The 24,625-nt window shown below is 34.3% G+C and overlaps 3 protein-coding genes and 1 long non-coding RNA gene across 7 annotated transcripts in view; 2 read left to right on the top strand and 2 right to left on the bottom strand.

Moving 5' to 3' along the window:
- LOC125675812 (uncharacterized) overlaps window positions 1-13,955 on the top strand; it is a 133,162-nt gene extending 119,207 nt beyond the window's left edge. For both annotated transcript variants that reach the window (XM_056159464.1, XM_056159465.1), the window contains 4 exons: window positions 830-1,090; window positions 1,999-2,114; window positions 7,918-11,467; window positions 12,229-13,955. In XM_056159464.1, the coding sequence (XP_056015439.1) occupies window positions 830-1,090; window positions 1,999-2,114; window positions 7,918-9,144 (1,604 nt within the window). In that variant the 3' untranslated portion in view covers window positions 9,145-11,467; window positions 12,229-13,955. The remainder of the gene's footprint in view (window positions 1-829; window positions 1,091-1,998; window positions 2,115-7,917; window positions 11,468-12,228) is intronic.
- A 2,432-nt stretch (window positions 13,956-16,387) lies between these two features.
- On the top strand, window positions 16,388-23,913 carry LOC130053043 (uncharacterized). The gene is made up of 2 exons (XR_008801486.1): window positions 16,388-16,807; window positions 23,344-23,913. It is a non-coding gene; the product is annotated as an uncharacterized LOC130053043 (long non-coding RNA).
- Window positions 17,014-23,344, bottom strand: LOC125659225 (uncharacterized). Of its 3 annotated transcripts, XM_048890833.2 has the most exons (7): window positions 22,621-23,344; window positions 22,331-22,511; window positions 21,442-21,540; window positions 21,225-21,317; window positions 20,880-21,026; window positions 20,599-20,768; window positions 19,204-19,305 (listed from the first exon to the last, which is right to left on the bottom strand). In XM_048890833.2, exons 1-7 carry the CDS (start codon window positions 23,123-23,125, stop codon window positions 19,298-19,300), a joined length of 1,203 nt encoding a protein of 400 aa, XP_048746790.2. In that variant the 5' UTR covers window positions 23,126-23,344; the 3' UTR covers window positions 19,204-19,297. The 3 variants fall into 3 exon arrangements, with proteins under 3 accessions (XP_048746788.2, XP_048746787.2, XP_048746790.2); XM_048890831.2 differs by lacking the exons at window positions 20,599-20,768; window positions 20,880-21,026; window positions 21,225-21,317; window positions 21,442-21,540; window positions 22,621-23,344 and adding exons at window positions 17,014-18,586; window positions 18,885-19,019 and having other exon boundaries at window positions 19,113-19,305; window positions 22,331-22,459; XM_048890830.2 differs by lacking the exons at window positions 20,880-21,026; window positions 21,225-21,317; window positions 21,442-21,540; window positions 22,331-22,511; window positions 22,621-23,344 and adding exons at window positions 17,014-18,586; window positions 18,885-19,019 and having other exon boundaries at window positions 19,113-19,305; window positions 20,599-20,732.
- On the bottom strand, window positions 19,481-20,565 carry LOC130053037 (uncharacterized). Its single transcript, XM_056159543.1, has one exon. The coding sequence runs from the start codon at window positions 20,338-20,340 to the stop codon at window positions 19,594-19,596; it is 747 nt and encodes a 248-aa protein (XP_056015518.1). The 5' UTR covers window positions 20,341-20,565; the 3' UTR covers window positions 19,481-19,593.
- Window positions 23,914-24,625: the final 712 nt, after the last annotated feature.

Below are 24,625 nucleotides of genomic sequence, written 5' to 3'. Positions count from 1 at the left end.
GGACCTTTTTTGAATTGTCAGTTTTCTAAAATTTTGTATGTAAATCTGCTGCTACATCTATAAGGATATTGCAATTTATATTGAATCATTCGTTATATAGACAAAGAAAAACAGAACAAACATTTTTGTTCTTAACACATGTATATTGATTTTAAATGTAAAACTTATACGGTACCAATTTAGATGCACCAGATGCGCATTTCGACAAATAATGTATCTTCAGTGATGCTCAACCGAAATGTTTGAAATCCAAAATAACTATGAAGTTTTGGAGCTAAATATAGCCAAAAACAGCGTGCCAAAAAAGTGGAGCCAAATTCGTCCAAGGATAAGAGCTATGCACGAGGGAGATAATCCTTAATTTTGAATGAATTTCTAAATTTTATAACAGCAATTAAATATATATCCGTATTTTCAAGCTAGTAACGAAGTACTAAGCTACTGGCCTGTAGAGACTCTCGGGGACTAACAGTCCACCAGCAGAGGCCTCGATCCAGGGGTCATAATGTAAAACTTATACGGTACCAATTTAGATGCATCAGATGCGCATTTCGACAAATACTGTCTCTTCAGTGATACTCAAACGAAATGTTTGAAATCCATAATAACTATGAAGTTTTGGAGCTAAATATAGCCAAAAAACAGTGTGCCAAAATATGTTTCAACAATTCCACTAAAGTGAATTGGAAAAAAAGTCATTACAACCTATTAGTTTTTTCCATGAAAAATAATTTTCATATTTTTATATTAGATATCCCTCAGAAATACCAATAAGCCGCAATATCTCAAACAATATTTGAATTTGCTGACAATTTACCATTCTAAATAGCAAAGGCTGGAGATGGACGTCAAATGCCTCATCACAGTCATCTAAACAGAGATATGAATGACAGCAAAGAAACTACAAAGAAGTTGGTGAGCTTCGTTGACTTTGGAGGACAGTGTGCGTACTACGCCTGTCATCAAATTTACCTGACCAGAAGAGCTTTCTACTTATTGGTAATAGACGCCTCTAAACGTCTGAAAGATGTGGTAGATAACAGAGTGTGTGACCAGGAGGGGACTGTGTTCGCGGGATGGACATATGAGAGTAAGTTTCATTTAATTAATAAACATTTGAATGAATTACAAACTACCTAGCTATGGGTTATATACTTATATCATGAATACTGAATTTCCCAATCAGTACATGAACAAGTAATGGTAACAAACACAAAACAAAACAAAAGGAAAACACGGAACCCTGGACGAACACGATGTGGGATCAAGTGTCTAAGGAGAGTAAGCATTCCCTGTTGACCAGTCACAACCGCCGTAAGCCCTATATCTTGATCAAATAAACATAATAATCCCAAATTAAAATCAGTGTGTCAAGAACGATCTGTATTAAACACGTAAAACAGCATTTGACTCAATGATATGTTGTATTAGCAAACTTGATCATTATAACGACCAAATGGTTTTCGAAAATGCTAACTTTAAACGAGATTATCGAAACCTCTGTAACATCAATTTGTTTATTCAACAGCGGCCTTGATCTAAAACTGGTCATATGAAGAACAAGTTCTTGCGTGTCGAATCAGTTGAGAGTTTAGGTGATAATGAAATATTGTTACATAGATTTGAGAAGTTGAAGATGGAGAAGCTGCCGTTATCCTGTTTTGTCTTAAAGTTGAGTTGTTCGTTTCCCATCAACATCAATGTTCGATAAAATATCTAAGTATGAAGCAAGTGTGGAAGACTCCGTCATGGTGTCTTTTATTTCGATTTCATTGGAATATAATAAATCGACCTGAATGAAAATGAGTATTATCAATGAGGAAAACGTCATCAGTAAATGAAGCTACATCAACATCTATTATTTCTTCTCACATAGAAAATATTGAATGAATCTGCGTCGCAAACTTTTGCTTGCTGTATTATTTCATTTTCGAAGAATAAAATCACAACAAAGCATGTGTTCGCAAACGTTTTGATAACTATTTCTCCTATTACTAGGATATTTCCTGTTCTGGTTAGAGTCCATTCAGACGTACTGCTCTCAAGAAGATGAGAAAGACAAAGATGTGGATGTGGTGATTGTGGCAACACATTGGGACAAAGGCATATACAAGGTAATGTTAAGTAAATCTCTGAATTATAAAAGTTTAACTGTTCTGTATCTTCACCATTCATGGATAGCACTTAAATGATCAACGACACGAACGACCATGCTATCAATTTTTAAATACTATCTAACCTTTACTCAGCACGAACGATATGGTTACTAGCTTGAAAATACGGATGTATATTTAATTGCTGTTATAAAGTTTAGAAATTCATTTCAAAATGAAGGATTATCTCTCTCACGCATAGATCTTATCCTTAGACGAATTTGACTCCACAATTTTTGGCACACTATTTTCCCCTATAATAGCTCTAAAACTTCATTGTTATTTTGGATTTCAATTTTTTCGGTTGAGCATCACTGACGAGACATCAAAATTGGTACCGTATACGTTTTACATTATGACACCTGGGTCGAGGCCTCTGCTGGTGGACTGTTAGTTCCCGAGGGTCTCTACAGCCCAGTAGCTAATTACTTCGTTGCTAGCTTGAAAATACGGATGTATATTTAATTGCGGTGATAAAATTTATACATTCATTTCAAAATTAAGGATTATCTCCCTCATGCATAGCTCTTATCTTTAGACGAATTTGACTCGATTTTTTGGCACCCTGTTTTTCCTAAAATTGCTCTTCTAAGTTTATTATTTCGGATTTCAAAAATTTTGGTTGGACACCAGATGCGCATTTCGACAAATAATGTGTTGATAAGGTGACACGCAACCGAATTTTTTGAAATCCGAGATAATAAACTTGCAATGTTTTAGTGTGCTTTCTTTTGGTATGTGACAAATTTGATCATGATCAATAAGCATCATTCCCAATTGGTGTTTACAACCACTGAAGTGAGTAGCTCCTGGCAAATCGAATTTTGATATAGAACCGGTGACTGCCCTTCAGAATTTGGGGACGTCTGAAGGATGTCACAAGGGGGCTCCTTCAACATCAGTCCTTTATTGACAAACGGAATGGGCAGATGTTTTCTCAGAATGCTGTTGGGGTTCGTGGTGTCTAGTTGATAAATAATGACTAAAGATACCTGCCACTTTGAGGTTTTTCTTTGTACTGGAGGGGGGATGTTGTTTTTTGCCGTGTCACCTTATCAAGTGTGCACTGTTTCTTGGAAGCATCATAACCTCTGTCAGAAGAGTTTTAGTTGTTGAATAGAAACCAGTTTATCAGTTATGTATATGGTTATGATGTTGTATAATTAATGATAGAATTTTTATCAAGGACGTTATTACATTTGATGAATTTGACTACGGTTAACTCCGTTTAACTGATCAAGACATGGGACTCAAGGTCGACTTGATCGGTCGACATGGGATGCTTACTCCCCCAAGACACCTGGCCCCACCTATGATATACCCAGGGGTCCGTGCTTGCCTAGCTCTCTTTTTTAAATTGAGTAGGGCTAAGTTATGAGATTGATCACTGTTCATTATCTTCACCGTCACCTGTCATGATGCTGGAGGTAAATTGCATAGAAATTTTTCAAAATTCGTAATAAAAGATATTGATTTTATTGATGTTCGACCACATTAAACATTACTAAACTAAGTTGCATAAAGTATTACTTCTGAATCAACAACTACACGTGGTATGATTGCTAAATGCACTAATTTATTTGAAATGAAACTGTTATTCAGGTTCAATCCCTAATATACAGGAATTTTCCAAGGTTGCATTCTCACCTCTGAGTGTAGAGAATAAAGCCCGTGGTAAATCGTTGCACATAGCTAGATAGAAAGCAGTGTATGCTGTGACATTAGAGTGACAAACAGCTAGTCATTGAAACCCTGTCTGGTTGGTAAATACAAGGCATGTGTATAATTTGATATTTCTTTCAAATTTCCATTTAACGACAAATATCAATCAAAGTACTAACAGTACTGAAAGACGGTGCCGTGGGTTGCGAAAAGCTTAACTCATGTGAACTTAAAAGAGTACAGAGATGATAATTACCTGAATGAGGAATCATAAATGGAAATTAATTTAGAAGTAACGAGCTATAACTGTGTTTGGGATGCCAACATAAATGTCTCCAAACACCTCCCCATGTCAGAAATTGTTTTTGATGCCAGATATGCACTCAGGATCCTCAAAAAACTCTAGAAACTAAATTTGGTTGAATTCCGACGGACTTGATTTTTGGTCGCCATTTTCTTCAATGGCGGTCATTTTGAAACATTTGAAAAGAGATTGGAAGGAAATACTGATGCTGGAAATGAACTTTAGACCCTCCATTTACCCCAGAACCCAAATGTTGTAGAGATTTTAACACTTTCAAATATTTCGGTATATGGCGGTCATTTTAAAAATGGCTGCTCAAAAAAAATTGATGGTGGAAATGGACTCGGGGTCACCAAATAACCCTAGAAATAGAATTTGATTTTTTTTTACTTTTTTGGCCAACATTTTGAAACGGAAGCCATTTTGAAAATTTAGAAAGTTGATTGCACCCCCCTAATGACCCCCTATCAGCTCACAAAGTTTGAAGTAGATCTGTCAAAGCACGTTCATAAAATCGCGCAGACAAATTTCTCACTAAAGAAGAGGAATAATAATAATAAGAAAAGAATAAGAATAATAAGAAACAGAGCAGAAGCAATATGTCTCCGACACTATGTGTTCGGAAACATAATAATTAAATAATGGTAAAACAGAGTATAAGAGTCCATATATAGTTTATCAAACCCAAAAAGAAGCATATACATGTGGTTTAAAAATGCAGTTTCTGAAATTGAATTAAGATCACGCCTTTTAAATGACCAAATTTGTTTTCTCGAGAGAATAGAGGAACAAACTTTTATTTTTGATTCATGTTCTAATTACCTGATAAGTAGGATTTTATTGTGTGTGGGTATTTATGGAATGAACAAACGAATATCATATTTATATACTGTGTTTTCTAATGATATCTCAAATGAGTCATTTAACACGTGTTCAAAAATCTTTTTTGCATAGATCTTTAATCCCCTGATTGTTCTTCCGCTTCAGATTGTTCCCGCGCTCTGTCATGATATTTCAAAATGAAATATAATAGATTCGTGAAATTTTCAAACGATATCTCAAATATACCCCATAGAGTTGAAATAATTCTTAAATTTTGATTAATGTCTTGCAATAAAACAAATCTCGTGTATTCTAATTGATGAAGTATTAGAATTCTTAATCATAAAATCTTACACCTTGACAAATCATTCATAGAATGTTTGAGGTATCAGAAAATATCTTGATTCAGATGGTGTGTTTTAGTCGTGTTTGTTCCTGTATTCATTTTTTCAACTTGTTTCAAATATACATGTAATGTCAACTTCTCAAACATATGGCATTTTAGTCATGAAATTTCAATAAAGATTCATCAAACTCTCAAAAGTCCTCATGTTCAAATAATGCCCTACTAATTTAATCATTAAAATATTTCTCATGTTTATATATTTGCAAATGCATGATGTTCATACAATATATTTTCGGAATTAAAGTGTTAAAGTTCTTAAAATACTTTGATTCAGTCAAAACATAGTGTATTTCAGTGTGTCATGTTCCTTACTTTCTATAAATCTTTCTTATATTTCTCTCATATATGATCTTAAATTTTAAATCATTGGTTATTCTAATCTTTAAGTAGTTCAACGTCACCTGATCGTAAAATGAAATTATGAAGTTTTCAAATAATATCTCCAAAATTGTATATTGTGTATTTTAATGTGACACGTTATTCAATATTGTCTGAAATGGAATTTTCAATCAGGAATTCTCAACTAATAGAATGTTGGGTTATCAAAAAGCTATCGAAGTAGACTCGATCAGAGCATAGGGTCCCCGGAAGATCGACGTTAGAATTCGCTGCAGAATTGTAGTTCTCTGATAAAAAATATTGGGACAGATCCGAAAGCATCCTTGATCTGTCCAATATTTGTTCAGAGAGCTACAGTTCTGCATATACGTTAAACTATGTCATCAGTGTTCCTTGCCGTAAGAGGTGACTAAATGGGGCGGTCCTTCAGGTGAGACCGCAAAAACCGATACTCCGATGCTATAAGGCAGTGACTATAAATAACCACCGTCTAAAATGAAAAATAGAAGAACCTACAACTGTGTTGAGATGTCAAGATATATGTCCACCAACGCCTCTCCATGTCAGAAATAGAACCAGCCAATCATTTAACTATATAATCGAAATGCCATTGGAATATACAATTTTTCGTTTTTATCATGTTTTGGCAGCCGTCATTTTCAAATGACAGCTTTTTTGTAAGTGACAGCATTAAAATGATGTCGGAAAATAGTCTCGGAGCCCTCAATTAATGGAAGGAGAATCAGCATTTTTCAAATTCTATGGTCGTTATAATGATCTAGTTTACCAATACAACCTATCATTGGGTCAAATGCTGTCTGAAGTGTTTCATACCGATCGTTAGATCCTTATTGGCACATTGGTTTTGACTATGGATAAATCTGTTTACCTGATCAAGATATAGGATTCACGGCGGGTGTGATCGGTCAACAGGGGGTGTTTACTCCTTCTAGGCACCTAATCCCAGCTCTGGTGTATCTGGGGGCCGTGTTTGCCCAACTTTCTATTTTGCATTGCTTATAGGAGTTTAGAAATTGATGACTGCTCGTTATCTTCACCTTTCATACACATGATATACAAGTGGTAATGCAATATTGCTACATAAATATGGAAAGTTGACGATCGAGAACCTGAAATAATCCCGTTTGTCATACAGTTGAGTTATTAGTTTGCCGTCTTTTATTTCGAGTTCACGACGTATATAAAAAACAACAACATATGAATGACCATTTTTAGTGTTATTAGATAAAACGTCGTCAATATAATTATCTGTTTCAATAAACGATTTTCTCTTCACATATAGGAGCTTTTAAGTATATAGTATATCGTCCCGAATAAGAGACAGGTCGAAAATTAATATTATTCTTGTCGTTCGTCATTTTAGTGCTTTTTTTATATCTTTCTTTATTCAACCTCGTATATTCTATTAAATTTCAAATTATTTAATATCCCTGTCGGAAATATTTTACTCACATGGAGACGTCACCATTACCGGTGAAGGACTGCAAAATCCAGGCCTATGCTTGACGCTTATGGCCTTTGAACAGGGGGTGATCTTTATCGCGCCATAGTTTCTGTGAAACCGGACCTTGGTTTTCGCGGTGTTATCCGAAGGACCACCCCATTTAGTCGCCTCTTACGACAGGCAAGGGGTAATGAGGACTTATCCTAACCCAGATCCCCACAGTAATTTATCATCAGATACGATACTTTTGATGTTGATTGCTGTTGGTTTTTAGTTATTTGTATGTATAGCACCAGTCCAACTAAGACGCATTTATGTAATCAATGTTGGCTTCTAACATCACATTTAGCATAAGTGTTTATTGCTATGGCATGTCGGATTGCAAGACAAGTTGACACAATCCAAAGAAGCCTGATGAGGTGAACACAAAAACTATTCTCTAGAATGGAATGCCGACAAAACATTGTCTCCATTAATCCGAATTAGGATTAGGCATACAAATAAATCAATTATATCCACAGCTTTGTTATATTTAATAACCATTTTTTTTTTCTATTAAAAAACATGATGACTGATACCGGAAAGATAATTAGATTAATAGTAATTAAATACACCCAGTTTTTCATATTCTTATCGAACTTTAGTTTTGTAATAATTCGTTTTCCGCGGTTAATTGGGGAGTATTTTTGTTTTGGCAGTGCACTCCGAATGCTTATTCTCTTTAGATACTGTATCCATGACATAATGTTTGTCTTATTTGATTCAGGAAAAGACAGATTTCCTTGATGTACTTCACAAATCATTGCCTCCTCGTTCTACTCTTGGGCAATATATCAGAGAAGATAGAAGTTTCTGTACAAGTTTTCCAATCCAACCTCTTAGCGACCTTAGTAGATTTCTCACCGACTTGGCAACAAATGAGAACAAATGGAGCGAAATGATACCAAATGGGTGGACCTTTCTGAGCAACATCATACAAAGTGAGAGGAAGATTAAGCGCATCTTGACACTGGATGACATTTTACAGAAAATGGAGACTTACGACGAAAGGAAAGGAGAACGTGCGGCAGACATGTTGCGCTACTACCATGACGCTGGGAAAGTTCTTTACTTTCAAGAAGAAGGTCTAAAAGATTCAGTTATAATCGACGTCCAGTGGTTTATCGATTCCTTTAAAACCGTCATAACAGATAAAAATCACAGGAAAGGAATCAAGACCACAACTGCAAGCTGGGATGAGTACTATGAAACTGGTCATCTGGAAGACGATCTTCTCGATAATATCTGGAAAAAGGAAGATGAAGAACTGAAGGCAATATATGATCCAGACACAGAGGAACTCAATCCTCGTTTTCGTATGCATCACAAGAAAACTTTGTTGACGTATATGGAGAGGCTTGGCTTAATCTCTGTTGGAAGAGACTCACATTATGTTCCATGCATGAACAAAAAGCCATTTGGAGAAGACCAGAAAAGAATCATCAAGAATTCAGTCTTCAGAACACCAGTGCTGGTGTTCTGTTTTGATTTCTTACCTTACTTTCTTTTTTACCGACTTGTTGTTAAATTAATGCAAGTTGAAAACTGGAAAGTCTTGGAAAATGAAGGCATTAGTTGCTTATACAATAGTGCCGCCATGTTTGAGTTCCAGAGCCATCGAATTGCAGTAGCTGTTACATCTTCAACAATTCAAATTCAAATCTACAAAGTGGATTCCAAATTGTCAAAAGATTTTACAGTTTCCGTCAGAGAAATAATTGAAAGTGCAATGGATGAACTCACACAAACTTTTCATGGAAAAAACATTAAGTACATAGCGGGATTTTCGTGTGAGCAAGCAGATGAGCAGGTCGTCGGGTTAGATTTAAAAAAGAATTTCATTAAGGAAAACGAACTGCAAGCAGGAGAGTCAATGCCTTGTCCACGACATCAAATGGAAACCCACAAGATCCACCCCGATTATCTAACAAGATATTGGAAAGGAAGTAACTAGAAAGTGGCATTGCTTTGGGAAATGGTTTAACAACATGCTTTAATTCATATCGTGTTTAATATTGATCCAAATATGAAATCAATTTTGAAAATCTGACCAAATATGAGAAAGCGGTCTACTACGTTTTTATTGTAATGAACAGACGTGTTGAGTAAATCTGCACTGTATTCAAAAGCAGTTCCAAATGCACTACTATACGTGCAAAATTATATATATGTACGAGCATGTGGTTTTATTGTTATATGTTTATTATTATATGTTTATCCGCGAATGTTATTGGTATAACATGTTATTGGTACGCAGCTATATTAAGGCTTCCCGGGGTTTGAAATGCGTTCAAAACATACATTGCATTGCGAGGTCGGTTTTTGGTTTTCATTTGTAATTTATATACTTAAGTACAGACAATTTATATAGAAGGTTCCCTCGGCTATATATTAGCATATCTTTTATGATATCACATGACTCCGTTGATCACGTGACGGTCATTTATAATTGTTTGAAGTGTTTCACATCAATCGATTCAGCGCAGCTGATTTAACAATTATTTCTAACTTTTAGTTTGATAAATGAACTCACCGTATCCTTGTGTACCCGAAATGTGCTTGGGAAAAATGGTAGTACTACTTGCCTACAAAATACACGTATTTCATGAAGAGTTTAATTTACCGACACCCTTACCTACACATTGGACGGTAATCTGTATTCAAACAAACCATCACACATTAACCCAAGCAAGATTCGGGTAGAAAACAAACTCTTCTTACGATTTCCGTAAAAGATCTCAAATGAATCTTCATAAATTGCCTGCGCTAGACTCTTTTATAAACACGTCATAAATTCTACCTCTTACCACTGGTATAAAACAGAGTACATTTCAAAAGTATATTTTTCGAAAGTAGTTTAAACACGCTGAATTTGAATCAAGGGTAGTTAAGCAAATTATTTTAAAATATTCGGACATATAAGATATTAAAATACAATTCAGACACATGGATTTTGCAATAGCGTTCTGACATTTGATAGGCAGTTTAAAATAAGGTCTAAAGTTTTTGACACTCCCCCCGTCACAACAGCTCAAGTTTGCAGTGACTTGACGTGATTTTCCATTATGAAGTCATATATTGGTAGTGGCATAAAGTGCACTGTGATGTTCTATAAGGGAAGCCTTAACCTACCTGCGTATACAAAACAATTAATGTTGATCATTCATATACTTTCTAAATTTTTTTTTGTTCATTCAAATGTCATTAGAGATTACGTAACTGATCTTTACACCGTATCAGAATACAATCTGTATAGAAATGCATCGGTGTTTGAGATGGACATTACCTTTATTACTTAAATATACAAACATGTTCAGTTTGACAGTTGGATTATCGTATTGTTAAATACAATGCTGGACTGGTTAGACATTGCAATCATTCCGCTAGTCATCACCATGATCTTCTGCAGATTGAAATCAACAGATTATATGACATTCACACGTACGCTGTTAAGATAACAGGTTAAATGCATAGGAAAGAAATATAGATAAAGCAAGTGAAGATCAGCTGAGTTTTATGTTGTAACTGATACTATTTTTGTCATAAAAACTTTTCAAACACTGCGGTTACCTTAGATACCCTAGAAAGTGCAAACTACATCGTATAGTATATCCAATCTGATGTGTGAAACTATGTAACAAACTACATCGTATAGTATATTCAATCTGATGTGTGAAACTATGTAACAAACTACATCGTATAGTATATTCAATCTGATGGGTGAAACCAAGTAACAAAATACAGTTGGAAGAAATATGTGTGTACCTGGATCAGCATACACAGTATCTGATTGATATTCAAAGACAAAGAACTGGTGACATATAACGTTTTTGATTTGTATTTCACGACAACAGCTACTATCACTTGTGATATGCGGATGGAATTCCTTCGGACGGAGGTTTACCTGAACTCGGATGTTGCTGGAATACGTGGATCGGAATTGGAGGCGGGAAAAATGGAATCCATTGGAGTTGAAATATAAAAGTATGTTGGATTGTTGAACTAATTCCAAAGGTATCACCTTTATTGAAGGTTACCTTCAATAAGGGCTGTAAGTCTCGTTTCTCGTCACTTCCGGTGAAGCGTTTCCGGTGACAAACAAATACCAGTATATAGAATTGGGCCAACTACACGTCCGAAAAAACCAACGCTTATGCGTAAATCGGAGAACGCTGTGTACCACAACCATTTGTTATATCTCTGTTTAAGAAGTTGAAGTACATTGTCAGTGCAGTGGTTCAAGTGGCGGTGGAGAACAAATTGTATAAAGTAACCAGGTAACTGCAAGTATACGTTCAACTTCAACTTCATGAATGATTATTCGATAATTACGCAATTCATTTATACTTTTAATTCAACTTACTTCTCTTTACTAGGCCTATTATTGTAGATAATTGACATACAACTGTACATTGTAACTCAAGTAGATAATTTTGTGATGTGGCTAAAATTGAGGGGGGGGGGGTTGTGGTTATATTATGGCCTATTACTTCACTGGGTTTTTTAAATCATTATTATTTAAGTAATTTGGAGAAATTAGTATTATTAAGATAACTTGATTAAGTTTGTATATATTTAGCACGAAATTACAGGGCCGGGGGGGGGGGGGCAGGTCTTGTCTAAAGATATCAGTTGGCAAACACTAGAGAGAGTAATTTCAGTCAGTGTTGGCTCCTTCCAATAATTTGGTAGAGAATTTGTAGAATGCATATCTTCTGTATAATTAACGACTGTTTACAGCCAGATAGAAAAAATGTTAAGCATCAGAAAAGTCTTGAATTAATTTCTGAGCTCACCAATATTTTCTTTGAAATATTTCTCATGTGTGTGGTATATACTAGTGGTTCAAGTAATAGAAAAATGTTACCAACAGTTATATATAGTTGAAGTGAAGAGTACTTTCTCTGAAGCAGTTAAAGCGGTACACAGTGTAAAGACTTGTACCGTGTAAGCATCCCTTATGTTTGGCTCTTTTTTAATGGATTCTCTTTTTATAAACTTCACTGTACATTATATATAAACTTTTTGTTACATTTAGAATACAGGAAGAGTATTTACTCCCTCAAGTCAAGCCATCCTTACCATCACCTGATACAGGGTCAGATTTTGTGCAATGTGAATTAATGCGTCTTGGTTGTTTGGACTGCAGCTGACTGCATGCAAAGTTATCCGAATCATCAAGGAACCTCAGTGGACAAAGAACATTGCAAAGTGATAGAATTTTATTGATGCAACTTGATTATTTGGACAACAGCTGACTACAGAATTATCCGGGATCATAAAGGACACTGAATGGACACATAACATTAACAGAATTATACGTATAATATTTCCATTCCTGAATGAATTCAAAATCAACATGTATTGATAAAATATACTTAGTAAAACAATAAGAATCAGTAGTGCATTTTTTATTTATACTAAACTATTTGACAACAAGTTTTATTTTATTCATAAATTCCCGAAGATATGAACATGTAGAACATTGTACTTAAAAGTCACTCCAGAAAAAGTTAATAAAAGATTACGGTTAAATAAATCGTTATTAATATTTAATATACTGTTTAATGTATCCCATGTACATATTATCTTGGTTGATATTGGCTCGTAGACTGCTGGTATGTAGATTTTATCCTTTCTTTAGCCCTCTCGATATAAATACTCCCCTGGCTATTATGTAACACAGTTCAACTTTTTTATAAGCCAACTGTCCTCTTAAGGATAAAAACGCTGGAATGTTCATTGTTCAAGGACACACCTTGTGGTAATTGATCACAGATGGTTAACACCTAAGCCGTTTTCCAGCCGTGGGTTTTGCAGAAACTTTGCTGTGAAGCACATGTTGATCCTGTATTCAAAGTTGAAAAATAAGTGATTGTACCATTCGGTGTTCCACAAGTATGTCATCACTTACAGAAACTGTATGTCATGGCCTGGGTATCAAGGTGTCTGGGAATATTGTAAGACATTAGTCTCAATGGCATCGATCCATCTAACATAAATTTTAAAAAATTGGAAGAAAAATCATTTTCATACGATACGTTTCTCTTTATCTCAAGGAAGTTATTGTAAGACTTAGTCTTAAGTTAAAGCCACATTCTTGAATTTAGTATAAACTAATACTTTTCTATACACAAAACTGTTTATTATATACAATCTGAAACTGGTTTAGGGAGAGAGGATAGAAAACTTCAATGCGGACGGAGAAGGTTTGTTTAATAATGATATTCCCAGTAAACCATCAATACAGTTGTACGAACTTTAAAACATAAGGTATCATGTTATCAAATTATACCCCCCCCCCCACCAAGTACCAACCGAATCTCAATTAATCCACTTTCTAAAACAATTTATTGTTTTATAATATTAAATACTGTCACTTCTTTTTGAAAATTGTGTAAATATTACATTTATCAAGGTCTAGCTGCAATAATGTAGCACTCTTCGAGTTTTTTACTTTGACATCCCCCTCCCCCTTTTAAAGGAAACAAGGGCTACATTATTGCAGCTAATCAAGATCATGCACGCGCGACGCCGATAATAAATCAGTGATGAAGTTGTATTGTATATGGAAAGAGTACTATTTAGTAGTACTACAGCTGCTGTGTCTAGGAATGTTTTTCGTAAAAATTCTCTCTATAGATCGTAAAATCATGCTCCTCCCTCTTTAAACATTTGATTTATACAATTTCAAGCGTGACTGCATGTAATGTATAACTGTGTACATTTTGATTTGTGGATTGTAAATAAATAAATGTAAATCTATTTATATCTACTTGAGCGTATATGTTACTAAAGACTGATGATCGGTATGAAGGCCCTAGATGTGGTAACAAACAAAACCAAGATATTTATTATTTAATGGAAATCAAGTTTACCACCGGTATTTGAATGCATTTATACTTACCTTGCACAACGATCCACATAGCGTCCACTTCTTTACATCGACAAAAAAAAACCGATAAAAACTGCAGGATATTTCCAACTTGTATGATTTTATGCAAACCGTAAAGGTTTGTTTGTCACCGGAAGTACTCAAATCTCGCGTCATCTCGTTTGCGAGCTTACAGCCCCTATAAAGGTGATAACTTTGGAATTAATTCTACATCAACGCTATACAAGATCTAATGGTTTAAGTTTAGATGGATATAGTGAAAACGTAAGGCACTCTGGCTTTCACAAGTTGACACGAATATTGTCTTCAAAAATGTTATGATATTGACAATCAAGTATCAGTGCATGGTTCACACCTCGAATAAAATATTTACCACTATCAAATCACTTGGTACCCATTACATATCAAGTTCAAACTTCAGGGTCGGGTAATCATCTTCCGATTTAAAGAAAGGCAAGACAGACGCTCGTAAGGCATGGCTGAAAATCTTTTTTTTCCCAATTTTTAGAAAACAAACCCTAATTATTATTGAATATTACTCACTGTATATCCTCTCCTGTTAGATACAAGCGGGGAGCTAGGATACTAATTAACAAAATCAGACAATTCAAAATTACATTAATGGTGATATATACTGATGAACTTAAGTAAAGAATAAAGACACACAAGGGTTAGGATAAGTTAAAATGAAATGACAAATAGTTTGATTACTCATCAGAAACATATACTAAGTATGCTGTCCTCTCTTCTCTCGACAATCGATGTGGTTCCTCGTTTTGCTCGATACCTACTCTCTTGTTACTCGAGAGAAGTTTGCCAACATATACCTATGGAAATTTTGGAGTCTACAAGCCAATTCCAGCTAAGAAATTGAATCTGCTGGAAAACATGTTAAAATGTATTATTCTAAAGGAACAGGGTGACGAAAAAGATCAGGGAGGCAAAACATGCATTTGTTGAGGAAGCAATTTCCCAGGCAGAAAACAAGCCCAAGGACATGTGGGACAAACTTAGGCAATTCTTACCATCTAAGAAAACGAATACAAACTGTATATTTCTTAAGGACAATAACGTAATTTTTAAAGATACAAAAGATATTGCCGAATGTTTTAATAATTACTTTTGTAACATTGGTCATGAGCTAGGAAAACATTTTGATGACACTTTACCTACAGTTGAAGAACAAATGCCTAAAAATTCTTATACAATACCAGGTATAACTGCAGAATTTATTGAAAATGAGATAAAATGTATGTCTGCATCAAAGGCAACAGGTTTGGATGGTATCTCTGTCAAACTTCTAAAACTTTCATCAAACAGTGTATGTGATATTCTTGCATATATTTTCAACTATTCTATATCTTCATGTACTTGTGCAGATGACTGGAAAAAGGCACGAGTTGTACCACTTTTTAAATCAGGGGATGAATGTCTAGTTAATAATTATCGGCCTGTATCCATTTTACCTTGTGTGAGCAAAATTTTAGAAAGGCATGTTTTTAATTCATTTTATGAGTATTTGTCAGTAAATTCTCTAATTACAGATTGTCAGTCTGGTTTTAGGCCAAAACACTCATGTGAAAGTACTCTTATTTCTCTAGTATATAGATGGCTTAAAAATATTGATGAAGGTAAACTTACTGGTGTAATTTTTATAGACTTACGGAAAGCATTTGACACTATAAATCACAAGGTTTTATTACACAAACTCAAGTCATTTGGCATATGCAATGATACTTTTGAATGGTTTAAATCATATCTAACAAATCGTACACAGAGAGTTATTTGGAAAGGCAATTTATCGGAGGAAAGAAATGTAACCATTGGAGTTCCGCAAGGCTCTATTTTAGGCCCATTGTTTTTTATCCTGTATATTAATGACTATCCACAAGCACTGAAACATTCTCATGTAAATATGTATGCAGATTATACTTCACAAGATGTAACAGATAAGTCAGTGGAAAATATTGAGTCAAAGATGTATGAAGATCTTCAGCGCAGTATAATGTGGATTAAGGAAAATAAATTAAGCTTAAACCTGTCTAAAACTCAATGTATGCTTATTGGATCGGCACAAAAATTATCAAAGTATCGAAAATTAAATTTAGTGATAAATAACCATGTCATAGAATGTGTTCAGGAGTCAAAATTACTTGGTATTATTATTGATGAAACTTTGTCCTGGAAAAGTCATATAGAATCACTTATGAACAAGATTTCCAAGAGAATTGGCATTTTAAGAAGAATAAGATATTTTATGTCAAACGATGCGCTGCTGAAGATTTTTAATACTATGATTTTTCCACATTTTACATATTGTTGTACTATATGGAGCAATCCAAGAAATGCTGAAAATGTGAATAAGCTTTTTATATTGCAAAAACGAGCTGCAAGGGTAATTCTTAACATCAGAAATTTTGAAACACCATCTAATGTCATGTTTACAGAACTTAACTGGTTGCCTCTATCAGATTACTTTGTCTATAGAAAAGTCATTTTAGTGTATAAAGTTTTACATGGTTTAATGCCAGATTATTTAAATGTTTTTAAATATGTATCAGAAGTCAGTCAGAGGCAAACTAGAAATTCTTATTCAAATATTTTGTATATACCCAGGGCAAAAACAGAATATTATAGAAGATCTTTCAGCATTTCAGGGAGCACAGTGTGGAATGCCTTGAGTCAAAACATAAGAAACTCAACGAGTGTTGCGTGTTTTAAGGTATCCGACCCACATTAGCGGATTTTTATAAAATGTAAATCAAGGTGTGTATTATGACCGTAATTGATGCTAAAAGATATATCTATGTTTTTTATTGAAAATTTACCGCAAAATTACCTTATATTATCAATTATTTATATTTCCCAACATTTTTCAATTATGCTGCAACTTTTTTTCAAATAATGAAATAAAATAAGAAATAAATAGACATTTAAAGTTTTCTTTTATTATTATAGCATGATTTTTATTTTAAAACACTTCTAACATCAAAAAGACAGACTGACTATGAGAAAACATGAAAAATAGAAAAATAAAAATTCAAGTGCAAAAAGGTGAAATGTACAAAATTGCTGTTTTTAAAAAAAATGATGCAGAAATTTCACAAATATTTTGCTGCAAATGAAGTTCAATCCCTATATTTTTGTTTAGCACAATTATAAAGATTTTTACCGTAGAAAACTTTAAATATGCTATGTTGAACACCCCCACCCCCAATACAAAAATTCAAGTGCAAAACGGCGAAATGTACAAAATCGCTGTTTTTAAAAAAAAGATAATGTAAACTTTTCACAAATAATGTACTGCAAATGAAGTTCAATCCCTATATTTTTGTTTACCACAATTATAAAGACATTTACCATAGGAAACTTACATTATGCTATGTTGAACCACATCCCCCCCCCCCCCCATACAAAAATCTTAACATTGAAACATTTTGATGCAACATTCCAATTTGGAAAAAAAAATTAACAGACATATGAAAAATGTATCATTCAAACAATGAAAGCATAGGAACTCTTAATAAAACAATGATAAATGTCACTAACATCGACCTGACCTTGAATCATCAGGAAATGCTCATTATCATATAAAGTTTACTTTTCACATCTAAAGACCAAATAGCTAATGTATCAACTTTACATGTGTCAAACACAAAACATGCTTATAAAACATGACAAATTTACTGTTCAAAAAATGAACAAAGCTTTGGAATAATATTTCCCAACAACTTTTTATCTTTGGTAACACGTGGTTTCTCGATACAATTTTTTGCAGTAAAAATATTTCTCAGACCATCTTCACCATCTCTCTGCCAAACAAGTTTCAAATGTTGTAGATTTAGGCCAGAACCTGCTATATTTTCTGCAGTAGCTAATTTGAGAACACCACTGGCAACAAGACAATGTAGGGTGCCAATATTTTTGGCCTTGGCAAGATTGAACTCTTCTTGTAAAAAATGACAATTTGATGCATAAGAATGTTTTACATAATTTGCTTTTGTCATGCCACTTGCACACAAAATCTTAGCTAGCATTTTGACATCATCAACTGCATCATGAGCATTGTAAGATTCTTGACAGAAATATTCTGCTAGAAATTCTTGCTTATAAGAACCAAGTTTTGGAACTTTTGAACGCAATGATGACAAAGAATCCACAAATGCTAAAACATGATTTGAAAATTCATTCATCATTCCTACTCTACATATAGCATAGGATAGAACACGGAAGTCAAAAACTCTTCCATTGTGTGCAATCAAAACAACATTGCTAATGTTCTTCAAAAAAATTAAAAATTTTGAAAGTGCTTCTGTTATCGATACAGTTGCCACTTGCTTTCCGTGCACAGTCATGTGTTCACCATCCCAGGATATCCCAGTTATCTGCTCAGCATTTTCATTGATGGGTACTTTAGGTGAAACATAATATGAAAACTCGGCATCAGAATCCATAACTTGTGCAGCAATCTGTGTGATATGAGGCATTAGTCCACGCTGAACTGAAAAAGATCCATAAAATTGAATTGAAAACTTATGAAAACACATATTGATATAAACTATCTATATACATGTAATTTACTCTAAATACAGAATTGGTAATGGTATTCAAAACTCCAACAATGAGCCCATGGACCACATCGCTCACCTGAGTCACCCTGGCCCATATTTATAGATTTTCCTTATATATTCGCAAGTAAAAAGTTTACAGACAGACGACAGACAACAAGCGATCAGAAAAGCTCACTTGAGCTTTCAGCTAAGGTCAGCTAAAATGTGGAAGTCAATAATATTTCTTACTCAATCCTGTAGTTTCTAGGTCGATAATGACCCTATTCTCTTGAACTTCGTTCAGGTGGTCGACTTTGGTGAATCCTGGTTTGGGAACTGCATCAGGAATAGTCTGGATGTCGACTTGGTCAGAAAGTCCAACTTCTGATGAAATATGAATATACATTTATCTCTAATATACAAACAATCAATTTCAAGATTTATTCATAAACTAACACTTTGTAAGTTATTGTTTACCTGATTGATATGTATCTCCTTCAGCTGCTTCATTGGCTCCTTTTTGGGTAATTCTCTCCTGCTTCAATTCCAATCGACGGCGCTTCTTTCCAGGCAACTTTGATCTTTCCTGTCTCTTCTGTCTTTCCATGTCCATCTTCTCCGAATATTTCAGTGTATGATGACCAGGGGATAATCCGTGTTCTTTAAATACCTGAAAGTAATAGTAAATACACTGAATAAGAACGAGCAAGAAAGATTTCATAAATTTTTTAAATACCTAAAAGTAATAGTATATACACTGTCAGAATAAGAATGAGCAAGAAAGAATTCATCATTCTTTTCGAGTAATTCAAAAATTATGAATTATGAGATTCATCACTGTTCGTTATCTTCACCTTTCATTTATAACAATAAATATTAGCCTAAAGTTAATGTAAATAAGGTTTTCTTACTTTGAAAATATACACATTCATCGAAGAGTTTTTGTTAGTAATATATATTAATTTTCAAAAATAAGCTGCAAAAAATGGTCAAAACTGACAACAGGAAATTGAACAAAACTCAACAAACACCTCAATATAACATCAAACTTGTCTACCTCCGGTAAGTATTTGCGACCTTCATTCATACATGCTGCAGTAGCTTTTACACGGAAGTCAAGGCTTTGACTTTCCCCATAATGCAAGTGTTTTGGTGCTCGTAAACTGACTGCTCGATTAGCATGTTCGCAAGCTTGGCTGGACCCTAAATCACTATACAAGGTAGCTTTGGCAATCACAGGTTCAAAGATTTTATCAAGTTTTTCTTTCAAAACTGGGTCACTCAGTGATGTCTTGTACGGTAAACTTCGATGCAAGTATGTCTGAGCTGGTCTTCTCTTGTATCCACAAAACCTTGGAACACACTTGGTATGGTCTCCGAACTGGTGAGGCACTAATGCTTCCAAGTTTTCCCGCATGCCATCTGGATCACCTTGATTTTTAGCGAAGATGTACTTGATACATTTTGTGAAGTGCTGAATCACCTGATTGCTTATCTTTGCGGCTTTACTATTCTTCAAGTCATATAAATGTTTAGTGACATTTTTAACACAATGGTTACGGTCAAGTTTTTTCTTTATTCTTACACCCAGTTCATTCTCAATCCTCGATATCACAGTATTGTCTCCATCACCCTCAATAACTTCAACTGGTGTCTTTTGTGACATCATCTCCTTTATCGCCTGAATCCCAGCCATAGCCTCCATCTGTCTTGATGAACCTTTGTGATTCCAGACACATTTGTGATTGCGAACCTGTTGTCCAGGTCTATTTCGTTTCCACCATTTGCAAACCGAACAAGTTCGATGTTTAATAACAGTTTTAAGAACTTTATTGCCATACTTACTTTTGCTGACCAAAAATGTATGGCCTGTTGAATGTTTAAATGTTTTATGGCGTAAAATGAAAATTTATACAGTTTTCAGCAGAATTCCACATTACACTTTTATAATTTATTCTCTTACCTGTTAGACTATCAAATCCCCTTTTTTGCCAGCCATGGTCAGCACAAACTGTCATTCCTGTTCTTGTTCGTGGGTTAAATTTCAGCTTCTTTGAAACAGCCACTCCCTGTCTTTTCATCTTGACATTTCCAAATGACCTTCCTGACACTTTGTCTATATGTGCAGTTTCACTATAAATAATGTCCACATAGAATGAGAATGCACTAAAGTTCACAATATGATAATATATATGAACGAAATTAAATGTATCACATGAAAGCATTAAAGTATATGAGAATTACTTGACTATTCCTTGTGGAGTGTGAAGAGCAAGGTCCATTTCCTGTAAATCTACATGTGATGGACAAACTAGTTTTGGAGTCTGAGGAGAATGGTCAACATTTTGTGAATCTCGATCTGGCAGACAAACTTGCGCTGGGTTAGAATTCCTGAAATAAATAACACAAGATAATGTATATTTCCAATTAATCAAGGCTTTTCTCTGGTGTATGAATTGTAAAAGTGCAAGCACTGTGTCTGTTTAACTGGTACATTGATACAAGTCAGATCACTCCCAAGATTTAAAAAAAATATGTTGTTGTTAGTGTTATAGTATATAATGAAAATGTTAGAACTGTTGCACTTACTCATCATCATCATCATCATCATCATTTCCAGAATCGCCACTTTCCTCCTGGTCTTGAAGCACACTTGTAGATTTCAAAAGTGATGCAGGATTACTGAAATTATTTTAGTTGTATCATATTTATACTCGCATAGGTATACATGTTATCTATATATGCACATGAAGTGTAACAACTTTGTCATTTCCAACATAGGTTTCAACATTCTAATATTACATACCCTAGGAATTCACCATCTATAACTGCAGTACCCAACTCCTCATCAAAAGTAGCATGATGGACAAATGGTGCATTTTTTTCTTCCATAGTTGAAATGTCACTACAATGAATGATAATTTCTGAAGGTACATGGCATATTTTAATTGTTTCACTTATTCATTTATAATTTTTCCTGAAGCACACAATTGATAGAGTCTGAATAAAATAGGAGGGCACTCACTTCTAATGAGTCAATACCTATCCACTCATATCAAATTACAAAATGAAAGTATCAAATAGCATAATACCTAGTGTTTTGTGTCGAGTCGCACACAGTATGTGCCTACAAAGGCTACATGATTCCCTGTATTTTAAATTGAAAAAATTTCTGACAAACTACAAATAACAATTATGTCAATCTTTCAAACATATTAGGCCTAAATAAAATATATGTGTGTTTTTGGTTTCCCGACCCTACATCTACATTTTTGCTGCAGACTATATTGATGATACAGGAATGTTTTATATCATTTGCATTCGAGTTTCTCTGTCCTTCAGATGAGACTGCAAAAACCGAGGTCCTGTGTCACAGCTGTTGTGCACGATAAAGACCCATCCCTGCTCAAAGGCTGTATGCGCCAAACATAGGCCTGAATTTTGCAGCCCTTCATCTCCATATGATTGAAGGATGCTCGAGAGGGACGTTAACAATATCTAATCAATCAATCATATTGTTTGAAAAGTATTCTAATGTAGATAGGTCTGTATTTACAGCATATCAAAAACTAAGATTTTGATCAAATGTTTAACTTTTTATAAAATAATATGTTTTACTTACCTAAGTTAGGGGGAATTAAAATAGGAAACACACATATATTTTATTGTAGCCTTGTGTACTTTGAAAAACTTACCTCATTTCAGTGTCAAATGATACTTTAGTTGCAATGGCCATACTTTTCTCTGCATAATCTTCAATTATTTGCCCAGCTCGTCGTTCCATGGCTTTGAGATTTTTGTTTGATATTGATGGGAGATCAAGCGTTGTAAGGAAATTATTGACTCGTTGTGGGCCTCCAATCGAGTCAATCATTGCTACAAAACATATTCAGCAAATTTCAAACCTTCTGTGGGTGTGACATATAATTGAATATGCAAACAATAACATTGTACAATTTCTCAATTATAAACACACAGTACATACCTGCACCTAACTTTGTGTTCACTGAAAACATTCTCTGTCCTCTTGTCGATGGCTCGGAGTATGTACTGCCATATGGGATGGTATTCAGCTGCCCGCAGTTAATACACTGTATATACAAATACCCCCCCAGTCCCATCTTCATTTCACCTTTGATAGTTTCATGCGCAAGATATAACGGTCCCATCCTACAGAACAGACAGTGGCTTAAGGAATCGACCAAACATCTCAATTCTACAACACGCCTACCCTTTCCCCAATCTTCCGTTTCTATCTTTTTTGAATTCACTAACCGTGATATTCCCGGACAACATTCTTCACATCTGTTGTTATCGTCGTGAAAATGTCCAATGGGGTAATTATGTTCGACAACGATGTTTCTAATACCCTTCTGTCGTTTTGTGCTGTCATCCTTCTCCCCTTTTTTGACTATATCCGACGTAAAACGACCGCGTTTGTCCCGCACGACTTTTTTCAGGGGCGCAGCCATTACAGATTTTCCCACCATCTCGTGTGTGCGAGACTTTACGGAAACATCAAACTTGAACGTATTTTATTTTTTAATGATTGACGAACAAAATGAAATTTAAAATAATAGTTATTTATTTCATTTTTATTTATTTATTAAAATACTTTTATTAATTTCCGACACCTTCCGACATACACCGATATGTCCCGACATCGTCTTTTTAGTCACGTGGTCTAATGAGGTTCGGATACCTTAAGAGAAATTATCTTAGAGATTATCACCATACTTTTTAAGCTTCATTTTGTATTCTATTTATCTTACATTCATAATTATTTCTTAAGTTTATATGTATTCTACTTCTTTTAATCTGTGTTTATTTTACTAATATCTGTCTGTATGTATGTTATATGCAGGACCATATTGAAAACTAGCGTTATCGCTAAATATGTAATCCTGGTTAAATAAAGGTCTTATTATTATTATTATTATTATAGACAACAGTAGAATTTGTATAATTGAAAGAAATATGATTATCATTGAGGGAAGTTTTGAAATCAAAACAATTAGGTTTCGAAATTAGGTTTAATATTTTGTACAAGAGTGTGTACGTGGATTGTGTTTATTATGTGTAAATTCTCCTTTAGATTTATTTTTGTCCAATCAAAACAATTGTAATAAATAATATTGGAATTATAGTTCTATATCATGTAGTTAGTATTGGTATTGATTTTGTGCATATGATATTATTATGTTCAATAAGTAACGTCTTGTATATACTGTGTTATGCATATTTAGTGCATGTAGAGTTATATAAATCGGAAATTAGCTTTTTCAAATTTTTTTTTTTTTTGCTGTCCCCTGAAGACTATCTAATTTGTGTATGCAAACTTTGTATCGGTATGGACATTGATGATACGCAAAACAGGCTATGATGTTTCGAATTAGATAAAATACATGGAAATTACATGCAATAATAGAATATCGCTTGATATATATGGAGAGTTCTTAACGTAGAGGCTGAATTGTTTGAATTTGTCTAAAATTGAGTTGTTAATTTCCTTTAACTTCCAGTAAAAGATTCAAATACCAAACCGACGTGACAGACACTTTGGTGCCTTCTTCAAGCTTACTCGGATATATAAACTTTTCACATCCTTCATGTATGTGGGATGGAAGGTGAAGATAACGAACAGTGATGCAATTTCTCATTTTCGCCGTATTTCCATTACATCATTTAGATATCGTTTAATGTATACAACATGTAGAAACTACTCATCTATTACACTGGACAGCACAGTGTATTTAAATTTTGGCAACAATTGTCGGGGATAAAGAGCTGATATCCATTGATAGTGTCTCTTCAATAACAAACATGCCACCGGTTAACATTCGTTGCTGTTCAAATTCTACGAATTGTATATTCGTTTTACGGTTGGGTCCATTTCCATGCTTTGATCTAACATCTACCACCTGCACTGTTGAGCAATGTAGTATATCGATGTTATTTTTACTGGATATAGTGCATTTCACTGCACATTG

The sequence above is a fragment of the Ostrea edulis genome, chromosome 3, assembly GCF_947568905.1.
Source record: "Ostrea edulis chromosome 3, xbOstEdul1.1, whole genome shotgun sequence".
In the NCBI taxonomy this organism is placed as follows: domain Eukaryota; kingdom Metazoa; phylum Mollusca; class Bivalvia; order Ostreida; family Ostreidae; genus Ostrea; species Ostrea edulis.
This window is presented reverse-complemented; position numbering and strand designations above follow the sequence as displayed.